This window comes from Porcisia hertigi, chromosome 32, assembly GCF_017918235.1.
Source record: "Porcisia hertigi strain C119 chromosome 32, whole genome shotgun sequence".
Classification (NCBI taxonomy): Eukaryota; Euglenozoa; class Kinetoplastea; order Trypanosomatida; family Trypanosomatidae; genus Porcisia; species Porcisia hertigi.
Window position 1 is genome coordinate 576712 of NC_090591.1, and position 13377 is coordinate 590088.

At 56.4% G+C, this 13377-nt stretch overlaps 2 protein-coding genes across 2 annotated transcripts; both read right to left on the reverse strand.

Moving 5' to 3' along the window:
• Positions 1 to 431: 431 nt before the first annotated feature.
• Positions 432 to 10067, reverse strand: JKF63_02508 (uncharacterized protein; the record flags this gene model as incomplete). Its single annotated transcript, XM_067898533.1, has 1 exon — positions 432 to 10067. One exon carries the CDS (start codon positions 10065 to 10067, stop codon positions 432 to 434), a length of 9636 nt encoding a protein of 3211 aa, XP_067754690.1.
• Positions 10068 to 12103: 2036 nt separating this feature from the next.
• Positions 12104 to 12943, reverse strand: JKF63_02509 (uncharacterized protein; the record flags this gene model as incomplete). Its single annotated transcript, XM_067898534.1, has 1 exon — positions 12104 to 12943. One exon carries the CDS (start codon positions 12941 to 12943, stop codon positions 12104 to 12106), a length of 840 nt encoding a protein of 279 aa, XP_067754691.1.
• Between the last annotated feature and the right edge of the window lie 434 nt (positions 12944 to 13377).

The following is a 13377-nucleotide window of genomic DNA, read 5'->3' on the forward strand; positions in this document are numbered from 1 at the left end:
ATGAATCTGCAATTGGAACATCAGAGGCCCACGTTGATAAATCAGATCAAGCCACTCTGCGCTGGGACAATAAAGCGACCCGCATACGCATGAAGTGTGGGGTTGCGTGTACGCGAGCATTCAAGAAAAAAAAAACGGGTAGCGGTGGTCGCGGGGGAGGAGGAAGGGCACATGCTCAAACAGAGCGGAGATTCGGCAAGTTTTGTGATTATACTCGCACCTTACTTTGTTCATACACTTTTTTTTTTCGTTATTATTTGTGTGGAGGGGTGTGGGTGGCATATCTGTCCGCCCCTTTGTCTATCATGGCGGAGGCATGCAGAGGGCGTGTTTAAAAGGGCTTCTCCGTCTCCCCCCCCCCCCCCATGATGGCATACAATGCCACCATCCCCCGATGAGACGCTCCCTCTAGACAAATCTCAGTGCGGCGCTCAAATCCACGCCATCCACCAAATATACATTTGGGAGAGATTGTTTAGATCGGAGGAGTGATGGATAAGCTTTGCCACCTGGCTCTCCACATTAAGCGAAAGTGTGTCGCGCTGAGGGGGAACGGAGTACAAGTCGAGAAAACCATCAAGCCGACGCGCAACACGCTCCATGAGCTGCCTTGGTCCCTTGGACGGGTTTCCGCGACTGCTCTGCCGCCACTCGATCAGCGGCTCGTGTAGCAGCGTTTCGACAATGGACATCACGGCACTTTTGTTTTTCATCTCACAGCTCAACGCCACCTCACAGGTAGCCTGGAATGGGCCGTAAGGACCTAGCACACCCATCACATCCGTCAGATTTTGCGTGAGTCGAAATCGGACCTGCTCTGGCACCTCGAGCTTCTCCCCCTTGTCGAACATGCAGGCAAAGTCCACGTGCATCAGCTCACCACGCACCGTGTCAATCATCAGGTTCTCTGCGTGTCGGTCACCGAGGCCGACAATGTGACCGGCGATACTCCACAGAGCAGTGGACTGCGTGAAGAGCGTTCGTGCCTCGTACCAGCTTTGGTTGCTCGCAAAGGTTCGATCGAGCCACTGGTGCATCACAGGAGGTGCCCCAGGCAGGATGTACTTGGTGAAGAGGTCCATCTTGCTCATCTTCTTCTCATTCACGAGAGCCACCCACTTCTTGACAGAGGAAAAGTGCACACCCGAGCGGTCCAATGCGTAACACTCCATCGCCACCGTGGCCAATGGAGTTGTGTCGTTGAGCCACTCGATCACTGCGCAGTCGTCGCTAAGCGCGGTGATCGAATAACGCCGTAACGAGAAGCGCTTCCGCTTCGCCTCTGGGTCGGAGAGGAAAAATGAGTTCATGAGTGCAGCCAGTTCCATCATACGGATATCTTTACGAGGTTCATCCTTCGCTTTGCAGAGGAAGGAAATCTCGCGGCCCTCGTTTGTGTGCACCCAGATGCGCCTGGGCTTCTGAAGGGACCGCATGACAACCACACGATCATCGAAGCGGTCAAAGTATGGCGATGTGGGGAACACGTTCCCGCTAACGGTGGCACGGATGTCTGGCGTGAAGTTGGACAGCACAGGTACAATGAACTTGGCCTCCGCTAGCATTGGATTGATCTTCTGCACGGGGGTGAGCTGACTGAGTCCTTTATCCCCCGAAAAGGTGTTGGCGGGGCAGCTGCAGATAGTCAAGAGCGTGTCGCAGATAATCTTTGCTTGCCGTAGCACCCGCTCATTCTGGGGGTTATCAGCGAATGGCTTGATAATTTGCGTTTCCACCACCACCTTTGACCCCGCCTTGCTGAGTGCCATTGGGAGCACCAGCCATAGGCACTGCTGCGGAAAGTGGCTCATCAAGTTCAAGACAATGCCTGTCAAGACGGTGCGCACCGCTGCCACAGGGTGCCCCAGACGGGAAAGTAGCTGAGGCAGTGCCATCATCACGACGGCTGGTGGTATAACCGGCCGCCCAGAAGCCAACATGAAAGCGCAGATGTGATTGTTCATCTCGGCTAGAGCCGCCGAAGCCGGGCCCTCGGGCTTTTCTGCGGTCGTGTTCAGCAGGCTACCAAGAAACACGGTGCTGTCGAGCCACAAAGTAAGCATCCGCGGAAGCGACACAGAGGCTTTCTCGACGCCGCGGAGAAGAGCCTCGCCGAAGTGGACAACGGCCCGTGTAGCCCACTTTCCAATGGAGTCCACCATCTCTTCTTGATGCTTGCGTGCAGCGTTTAGCATGTTCTCCGTCGACCCTTTAGCGGTGCCACTCGGCTCCAGCGACGTGGTCGCCGCGGTCAGCTGGGCTGCTGCGCCTTCGCTAGCGTTGCTGGCAAGTGTGTGCAGATGGTCGTAGAAGAGCGCCATTTGGTGATGGACAACCTCTGACCTGCTGTCTAGCTCGCACGCTTTGTCGTACTCGGCAAAAATACGCTCCGGACGCTCCGATCCCGTTTCGATGAGCCAATTTGTCAAGAGCACCTGTAACTTGGCGCGAGTCGTGGCGGGAATACGCACATTGGCAACACATTCGCGCGCGAATTCGATTGCCGGGGTTGGCGACTGAGTGTCGTGTAACAGGTTCGCCACCAGGACGTAGTAGCTGGTCTCGGTAACGTGTTCTCGGCTCTCATAAGCGGCTTGACGAGCTGCGGTCAGAGCCGCCTCGCCGAGGCCGCTGTTGTGCAGCAGTTCAGACTGCTTCAGCCAGGTTTCAGCGACTTTCTGCTGCATGCCGAGTTCGCGGTAGATGAGGCGATGAAGCGCAAGAAGTGGTTCGCGGGCTTCTATGGTGTCTTCAACGTAGGATTCCCTCCGGGACAGCATCGTGGCAATGTTCTCCTTCACTGAGGATGGCAACATATGTGCAGGGAGCTTCATCATCGGTGAACTCGACTGTGAGTGGCACCAGCTGCCTGCCCGACAATCCCGTTCGGTGCCCTCAGGGACAAAGGCGCGGGCGCACATCTCGCACACCGCATCCACGTCACCAAGCGCATGTAATATCAGCGTGGGCTTGTAGCTCTGCGCAGTTAGATCTTCGAGGCATGGGGTGCGAAACAATGGCACAACCTTGGCCCTTTCGCTATCGGTTACACGACACACGGTTGCGAGGGAAGCAGTCCCAGACAAGGCACGGTGTAGATACGCAGCAGGCATGGCGAGACTCACGAACGGAGGGCCGTCAGAGCCGAGAGTAGGTAGCCGCGGGTCCATCGAAGGAGGAAGGGAGGTGGGCGACGTACATGACGGCAGCAGCATTTCCCACTGGCCCAACCGCCACGCCGCTTCGTTCGCGTACGCCTGCACATGGTGACGCAGCTGCGAAACCCCGCTGGCCGTTGCCGTTCTTTGTGGTGCCTCACTCACAAGCTGTGAAAAAGTGGAGTTTCCCTTCAGAGCGACACCCCCCAGCTCCTCTGTCGCCCCGCTCACTCGCACCTCTCCATCCACCGATGACGGAGAGGCTAGCAGGGACGCTGCGTAGCGGGAAATCATGTAGAGTTCCCCCAGCTCATTCATGCAGTGCAGCGCCGTGAGCTGGTGCTGGCCGCTGTCGGGGCGATGCTGCAAGACAAGCTCGGAGCACCCCAATGCCGACAACCAATCACCGTTGTTCTCGAATGAAAAGGCTGTGTCTTCTGGCGAGAGCCCAGGCGAGGTCCGATGTATAGTGCGGGCAGACTCGCGATCATTCAGAGCCGCAAAAATGCGCTGCAGCGGCACCGCCGAAACGACAGACGCCAGCCCAGGTATGCGGCGCTGGCTCTCAACGCTGCGGAGGGCTCGAATGTGGCTGCCGGTGCGGAGGGCGGCGTGGCAGCGCAACGACCACGGTATGTCGCACAGAAAGTCGGCATACGCGTCTGCGAGACGCGTGCAAAGGCTTCCAGCGTAATCTTGTGGCTCAAAGACGCAGGCGATACGACCTCGATTGCGCAGCAACGTCCACCGAAGCTGCTCTACATCCTCGAGAAGGCTGAGCACCGTGTGCACGTGCTCGCGCGGCTCTTCCTGTGACGAGCTTTCGGGGCTCACTTCATAGATCCGCTGGGATCGGAGTGACAAGATCGGGTCGTTCACCTCACCAGTGGCAGCCTCTAGAACCGCTTTCACCTCGTGCTTAATATACTCGACGGATTCTGCCTTGCCAGATTCGAGTATGTGCACTACCAGGTATGGCAGTAAGTAGAGGACGAGAGAGGCATTCTTTTTGGCTACGTTGCGTAGCGGCTGTACCATCTCAGCGAACAAGCCCTCGCAAGACATAACGAGATGATTGAAGAACGCAAAAAGCCAGCGTCGGTAGCCAAGCGATGCCGTGTATTCAGGCGTTCGCAGGCGCGTTTGCCAGTTCACCGTTAACGCGTACCGCGTGGTCGTGAATCCACCCAGCAGCTGCTTCACGTGCGGCGTCAAGCGCGCCCACCATGTATACCGCCCGAGCTCGTCAAGGTGCACCACATCCTCGCGGCGCAGCTCGACGCCCTTGTGCTGGAGGCGCTCCTGTCGGGTAGATGCCCGAATCAGCTCCTGCACCGCAAAGGCAATGCAGTTGTGAAGCACCGGGTCTGCTGTGCTTGCGAACACATGCGGGAAATAGTGTTGAAGCAACGCAAACGAGAACTTGCGCCAGTTCAGGACTGTCTCTGCGTCCAGGTAAAAGGACTGTGTCCATGTCATGCGGTTCCACGCGGTGTGGGCAAACACCGGGGATGGGGTCATCGAGGTTGTCCCCCCGTCGTCTGCACCTTTCGTGGTCAACTGCGTGTCGCTCATCCCCGACGCGCCTGACGCAGAAACGGCGCCAAGAAGGCTAACACAGCGCATGGCGTAGAGGGCGCTCTCGGAGTCCGCCTCCGAGCATCGCAGCAGCGTGTGCAAAACCTCTGGATGGTCGGCCGCCGCGTGTGACAAGTGGAAACGGGTTTCCTCATCTGCAGCACGAAGGTACTGGTAGAGGGCACGGAGAAAGACGGTGGTAGACTGCAGGGAGCCGGATCGCATGACAGACGCAAAACCTAGGAGGAGAGCTTGCGCGTTGCTTCCGTGTCTTTCCCGCGATCCCTCCACGGATTCGCTGGCCAGGGGGTGCCGGGAATGAAGAGTGATACGTATCAGCTCGCTGAACGTGCCAAGGACCACCTTGTATGAGTCCCAAAAACTCGCAGTTCCAGTGCGCGTGTACAGATGACGGAGGGCGCTGAGCAAGAGCCTCTTTGACTCGGCATCGAGGGCAGCATTTTGTTCGAGGCTCACAAGACTCAAGACGATCGAAGCGGCCGACTCGGTGAGGTACTCATCTGTGCACGCCACAACCAGCTCCCTCCACACAATGCACACAGATGAGAGTAGGCTGGGGAAGCGAGCGCAGTGGCCCAGTAATGTCGGCAGCATCAGCGCGATTGGTGTCGTCTGTGGACCCATAAAACGGATGAAGGACGCCAAGCCCAGAAGCCACCGGCGCCTCGTGCGACGCGACCCGGGAGGCGCGAGGCTTGCTTCCTCTACCTCTGCTGCATTGGCGCCATCGTTGCGGTACGCGACCGCGGGTTCGATGCGGATGGCTTTGTGTACGGCATCTAGAACGGCAAACATATGCTTGCGCAGCACCTCCGCCGCGACAGCGCGCACCACCGGCTTCCGGAGCGATCTTTCCACCCCGGCAACGGATTCAGCCGCCTCACTCAGGGTCACCAGCTGCTGCAGCGCGCGCTCAAAGTCGGAGAAGGCGATACTGTCTAGCACATCTTTAGTGACCGACGCGCCATCTCCATCGGTTTCATTCACACGCAACTCGCTGGTAATCGTGCTTTGCGGAGAGGAGGAGCCACCTTCTTTTCCGGCACCCACTGATTCATCCTCCCTCCCTTCGTATTTGGCAGAGTCGAGAAGGCCGCTCGGTGCTCCTGCCAAGACGCTCGAATGGGTCTGCAAAGCTGTGCTCTCGCCCAGGTGGCGTTGAGAATCTCGCCTAGTGTGCAACCTACGGTCAAGCGTCAGCATCTGCGCATCAGCCTCGAGAGACATAATGTGAAATGCTATAAAGTGAATCGTCGATCGCACCATGGCCGGTACGTCCTTTACATCTTTTTTGATGTGGTTCATCACCTCTTCAAAGTAATGCATTTGCTTTGCAACTGGCCTGGTGCCGCATTCGTACAGAACGTACGCCAGAGCCCCTGCAGCCACCCTCCAGTCGGCAACCTTTTCCTGCACCATGAGATGCTTGAGCTTGACTTGAGTGGCGTGGTCGCTGTGGACGAGAAGAGGAGCAGCAGCAGCTGCCAGCGCCCCTGTGCCGTCTACTACCTTGTCTTGGTCCGCGGAAACGAGATAGCGCCCCAGCATATCCAGCGATGATGTGAGCACTACCGTTAAATCGCGGTCTTCCTTGTCAACAATTCCTTTGATGAAAGACGAAAAGACAAAAGGGCGCTCGCGGAAGCGCAGGAGATCGGTGGCGGACCACTCGAACAGTGCCATTACACCTCGGGCAGTCTCGATACAGAGGCCCATGATTGCCAACGCTGTGTCCTTGTCAGTGGAGCTTCCCCCTTCATACACAGTGTAAAAGTCAAAGCAAAGACAGAGCCACGCAACGCCCTCCTCTGTAATCTGCGGGGAGGCAGCCATACAGTGCTCTTGAGCCCCCACGGACCGTTCGGTGAGCGACACGTGCTCCTCGTTGTCCAGAACATCATTGGCGGCAGCTTGCGGACGGCGTATGCCTTGGAAAAAACGTCGGCCAAACCACAGAAGCTCCACGACCCTTTTGCTGCTTTTGGCGGTTTGAGCGGGGCTGCCGTCTCGCATGGAGGACACCACAGCTGTCAAAAGCCACTCCATCCCAGAGAGACGGGTGAGCCGCAATGCCCGGTTCGAAGCATCGTCTACTTCACCACGCCGGTCTGTCCACTGTTTACTCTGCAGCATAATTTCACGCAACGCGCAATAGCACACGCTGTCCGTAGAATTCCCTGGGTTCAATGAGTCAAGCTTAAAGAGCTCCTTCACGCTCTTTGCGGAGTCGGGAGGCGACAAAGCAAGACAGGCATGTGCCAAACGAACCACCGCGCACCTCAGTGCCCATGGTTCTATTCGCCCGCTGCTGGCGGGCCGGTGATCCACATCTGCATCCTCGTGTAGTACCTCTTCCGCCTCACATGCGGCATCTCTACCCTTTTCTTTGGAGTCACAGCACCGGGCGAGTGCGAGGACAAGTGGCAACAGTTTGGACCTGTTAATCTCCACAATCTTCTCAAGCTGCTGAAACTTCGATCCCCAATACTGCCATAGGCTGGAGTCTCGCGGTGTGCCCCCAACCGTGGTTTTCGTTGTAGCCTCTGCTGTTTCCAAGCTTCGCATAGCCTTGCCAGGCGCTGCCTTGCGCTGTCGACCGGGCCTCTCCATCTGATCGTTCCCCTCCGCTTCATCGTCAACGCTATCCTCGTCGTCCACGTCCACCACCATCGCGGGCTGCGCCAGCTGCTCTTTCAAGGCGCTACTCCGCGGAATGACTGCGGTTGCGCCGGTCAAGATGATATGTTGCTCATTGTCCACGCTGGGAGCAGCGATGGCAGCGAAACGGTACTTGGCCTCCAACAAGAGTACACATATATTGGCAGCAGTGTCAAGCAGCTTTTTCATAGCCACTGTGGCACCGTTACTGGTGGCACACACGCCATCCTTGGCTGGCGCGACGTAGCCCCGCCACTGTGCGTCAGAGTGCAATGACATGAAAAGCGAGGTGAGCGCGTGGAACAGCTGCATAACAACCGGAAAAACACTCGTAATAGAGTCGTACGCACGCCGCTGTTGAATGGGAGCCTCCTCGCTGTCTGCAGCGAGGCCGGGGGAAAGTGAAGATATGGGCGACCTCACCTTGGACGGAGACGTCCATGTACTCTCTGGCAGAATCGTCTCCGCTAGGGCGTGTTGAGCTGCTTCTGCAAGCCCGGCAGCTCGGCACAGAAATATCTCCGCCGCGTTCGCCGATGTCAACGCCTCCGGCTGCAGCATCAGCACTCGCCGACTCCACCCGAGTCCTGAACCGGCACGGAACAAAATCGCGGCAGCTTCCCGATTTAGCATGTGCCACAGAGGCGCGGCGACCCCGAGAGCCGAGTACCTTCCGTCGTGTCGCGAGGAGACGCAGTTATCCAATTCCTGCACGACGTGTATCACGGCCTCCGGCTTGTGTAGGCCGCCTTGTGTAGGGTCCGTTGGAAAAGCGTGCACAAGGACAATAATGGCTTGCACGAGAACACTGTAGGACGGCGACTCGTGGTGCTGCACCACTTGCAGCGTCTCAGCCAGAGCTTTCTGAAACGCCGCTGCATCGTGCCGGAGGGACAAGGATGAGACTTTGAGGCATGCCTGCACAGCGAGTGCGTTGGCCTCTAGCAAGCGATAGGCAGAGACATCAAGGCAGTTCTTCGCATGGTTCACTACACGCGCTATACAGGTAGGCAGGGAAGGTACGTCGAAGAAGGAGAGAATTCGAGTTGGCAGAAAAGCCAATTCAGGTGGTACTACCGAACGCGGCAACTGAGCGCACAGTAGCGAGGCAGTGATGGAGGCAAGAGGGAGCTCACTGGCGAGAAGCTGTAAGTTGTGATTGTACGCGGCAAGCAGCTGTTGCTCCCCCAATGACGTCAGCTCTGCAAGAGCGCTCGTCCGCAGAACTGTGCTGCGGAACACTCTCTCAGAGAGTCGCACCCACTCCCGCAACATCCTCAATGCCGGTACAATGTGCCGTGCACCGTCAACGCCACGGAGAGCGTCGTCGTCTCCAGTCGAATCAGGGCTGGCGAATAACTCTTTGCACCACTGCACCGCTACATTCCACATCTGCACGAGGCACTCCATCATCGCACCTTGACCATCAAGCCCGGCGCCGCCACGGTGGTGCGCCGCCAGGACGAGCGAGTCGAGCTCCGTTGGGCTAAGGCACCGACACCAATCAAAAAGCGCTTTTTCTGCTACTGTGACTTCAAAGATGGATGAGCACGTTTGGGGGTTCTGGCGGCCCCACTGCTCGGCCAGTATAGACAAGATGAGTGGACCTTGTGTGTGCGCGAGCAGTCGTCTATTCACCACGGCAAAGTGGTGAAGAGTGTCCCAGGCCGCGTGGTGGTGTGCGGGGTTCAACAGGACTCCCTCGTCACCGGGCACTGCACAAGAGACGAGATGACAGGCAACGTCACAAACAAGGCCCACTCGGTCGGGGGAAGGAGACAGAAGCAGTCGCTGCTCACTGAGTCGCACGACTAGACGCAGGAGGCACGCTTGGATGCAACGCGCTTCGTAGTGAGTCTCGACGCAGGTGATCGTTGAAAACATCTCCTGTAAAAGCTGTGCGCTGCTTCCCGCGTCTGGCTCAGAGTGGGAGGAGACTATCGATCCCAGAAAACCTTTACTCTGCGCAAACAGCGCTGCCGAAGGTTGAACTGAGAGCCTCAGAAAAAGTGCGCTATCGGCTGGCTGTGCGGGGTTGTCGAAGTACGCTGTGACTTCGGAAAGTAGCTCAAATGAAACGTTTAGCAGCTGAGCAAACACATCATTCTCACTGCTGTGCAGCGTCCGCGCTACAAAAATGAAGCCCTCAAGCAGACGGTCTGATGTGTCTTTCCAGGACCGAAGTCGCGGGTCATTTAGCACTGCTAAAACACTGAAGAGAGTCAGGCAGCCGTGAAGGGCCGCGGCGGGGCAGACGACCGTGAAGCGCAACAGTACGAGATACAGACGCAGGACAGTGGCGACGTGAGCCGCATCCTTCACGTAGTGCCGCCGATGATATGCGTCGAACAGCGCACCGCCGACTCTCCACTGATGTTCCGTAGACGGGGAGGCGAGAAACAGAAACGGGCGCAGTCGCCACAGGAGTCGCCATAGCGCCTGCGTCACAGCCTCCGATACCGTCGCTTCGGGAGAGAGGTTGTTACTCAGCTGGTGCTGAAGCACCTTGATCTCTTCACCAATGCTAGCAAGCTCGTCACGGATTCCCGTGGTATCGGCTCGGTTGATATGGCTACAGGATAAGCTTCCTGCCTCAGTGCGCCGCCGTGCGGGGGCTGGCTCCACGCGCTCGACCTCGATAACATCCTCCATAGTACAGAGTACTTGTTAGAGACGTACACAGGCAGGTCTGAGCGGCGGGATCGGGAAGCACACCGAGAATCTCGTTAACCCCCTCTTCCTCCTCCTACCCTCCCTCTCCCCAAAACACCAATCCCACAGCTTCACGACAGAGCACTGAAGCAGCCAATGCTAACAGGGGCACTGGAAAGAGGAGAAGCAGTTCAAGGTTCTCAAGACGGCCGCTGAAGAGAGAGGAAACAGCAGGTCGATTGCTATTCTCTACGATGTTGTAGATCGCCGATAAGTCAAAGCGGAGGACTACTGCAGTGAGGGCCCCACAGGAACCGTTAAAACTGTGCTCTTTGGCGGACCGGAAAAAAATATGTATGCTTCCGAGCAGTGAAGACTATGAGCCGAAGACACACACGCGCACACGTACACACACACCGAAACAAAAGAGGCGTGTGGGGCTCTCTGCAGGATCAACAACAGGAGAGAGAAAAAAATAAGTCTCTCTCTCTCTCGAATCCAGAAATGGCCTAGTTCCACTCCAGTGTCCACAGTTCCGTGGCCCTGCAAAAGAGAAGCAAAGGACAACTCTAGTTACTCGTTTGCTTGGTGTGCGGCTGAGGAGGAGAGGGAGGAGGGAGGGGGAAGGGGAGAGGGGGGAGGGGAGGGAGCGTAAGTAGAAAAAAAAAACCTCTCCCCCGCTACGTTGTAGCAAACTACCAGGAGAGCAGTGTATAGTACGCAGCCCATGGAAAAAGGAAAGATGTGGAGATGATGTTTTTTTTATTTGTGTGTGTGTGTGTATGTACGGGGAAAAATAGCACATAAGAGGGTTAAGAGGCAGGCAAACTGGCATCAGAGAATCCCCCCAGTTGATACCATCCGCTGTGTTGGGTAGCATAAAGGACGCTCTGGAGTGAAGCTCTCCCACTCCGGCACTCCTCTGTTACACTCGAAGACGGTTGCCTCAGTGTTTTGTGCGTTAGGGCACCAGTACTGTGGCCGTATGGACAGTGCTGGGAGGCGCTCTTCGTGGTATTTCCGAGCGCCCGCGCCTGCGTGTGTGTGTGTGTGTGTGTGTCCACAGAATTTGAGAAAAAGTGAACGTTGTAAATAGCGGTGGTGGGAACCTTCCTGAACAAAGGGGTGTGCAAAATGGGATCCCCTTCCAATACATGTGGTGCCACCTCCCCGACTTTTCAGCTGTCACATCCAAATAAACGATGATCATGAGCCCCCCCCCTCCCCACCCACCCCCCTCTTCAATACACACACACACACACACAGAGAGACAGACAGACACAAAGACGAAGAGGGGGAGGGAGAGCACACACGCGAAACAAAGTGGAAGTAAGGAAATAGCAACACCACAATGGACACTCTCCTGTGCACAGAGACGGGCACACACACACACACACATACACACACATACACCGCATGGGACGTGTGGAGTAAAGAGGTCGCTGGGATGGGGGCGAAGCGGTGAATAGGAGGGAAATCGGGGTGGGAGAGTTCAGTAAGACGTATGCGTGCCCCCTTTCCACCAATTTCTTCCTCCTAGGAAGGGAGTCGCAAATATCCCTACCTGGCCGTATTCACAACCAAGTCTGTGCGTGTGCGTACGGCAGTATGCACGGATTTGTGAGCCCAGTGTCGATTCATTGTATCGTCAGCAGCGGTGTTCTGTGAGAACAAGAAGTAGTAGCCTCAATCGGGAAAAAAAAAGAAGAGGACGGGAGGGGGGGGGGTTGCGTGTGCCAAGGCTCGATGCCTAGAAGTGGCAGCATCCTGTCAACAAGTAGGGTTCCATCCAGGTACAAGAGGGAAAGAGAGAAAGAGAGAGAGATGGGGTATAATCTCTGACCGATTCTATTCGTTGGACCGGTATGCCATGCTGAGAGCATCATTGCAGTTTCGCCGGCAATTTCCTCATTTATCCCCCATTCTGTTCTCTACGACAACAACAGGCATTTTCCGCTTGCCGGGGTTTGTCTCCTACGCACAGCCGCAAACTCCCCTAAAGGTGCCCCCCCCCCTCCCCTCCGCCTCAACGCCAATCAACTCACAAGCGCTTCTAACTTTTCGATAATGCCGTCATTCTCGTCCAGCAGCGCCCGCACCATCTTGATTGTCTCCAACTGCCGATCGATCGCTGTTTCCAGCGCCTCCGACTGCATCTTGGACGGCTGCGTCTCTACCTGCGGGTTCGCGAGCTCCTTCCACATGCGAACTATGCTCTCACCTTCCGCTCGTACATCCACATCATCTCTTGGTTTCAAATCCATGGAGTAGCCGCTCAGCTTGACATCGAATCTCGTGGCGGCATCAAAGGCAGCAATGCGAGAGCTAAGATAAACCGCAGGGTCCGACAAAGTCAACTTTTTCTGAGCGGGGCTGGTTGGTGAAGGAAGCGTGTGATTAGCTTGAGTATCCCGCGTTGAGGATGTGATTGCCGTCCCTGACGGTGAGCTGGAGGTGGAATAATCGCTCTTAGCCTTTGATGGGGAGGCCGCTTGCGCGGCCTTGTCCTGCTGCGCGTAACCAACCCCAGCAGCCAGATACTGAAGAAAAATGTTGGTTTTCTCCGGCTCGTGGCCCGACACGATTTTTTTGGGGTTGACGTCCAGCTCCACCTTCATGAGTTTGTTGATGTACTGAATGAGCGTCGTCAAATATTCAATCTTCTTCTCTTTAGTGTTCACTTGAGCCGAGTCGCGCAGGTCGACTGGGATCATGTGATCATATGCCGCAAACCGCGCGTCAATGTTGCAGACGATGTCGTGGATAAAACGAAACGGTGGTTTCTTCAACAGCTTCGGGGTCAGCTGCGGCGCAGGAAGCTGTAGTGGCTCATAGGCCGAGATAGTGGCGGACCAGAAGTCGACTTCGTCGCTCATTTGCGCTTTGTTACGTCGGACTGAGAAGCGTGAACGAGAATCAAAACAAAGGCAGCGTACCGCGCAGCGTACAGCGCTCGGGTCCCCAACGGCGTTCGATACCTCCTCCCCCCCAAAAGGAAAGCAGACGTGTTTTCGTGGGAAGGGGGGGGTTGTAGGGTGTGCGTAAAAAAAAACTGTGCAAGGTGGAATCGTCGACAGCCCAACACCGCTGAGGATAAAAAACTGAAGAAAAAAGTGAAAGACTTGAGCTGATGATGTACAGTTTTCAAGCAGGACTGTCGTTGAGAGGGAGAGGGGGGAGGAGCGAAGAAGTGAAAATTATTGAGCGTTGAGAAGGGGGTGGAAGTGCGGGTTTTACCTCGGGGTGGAAGCAACGGAACCAACCAGAGTGAACCGATAGATCCTCAACACAAGCCGTGCATGACAACAAA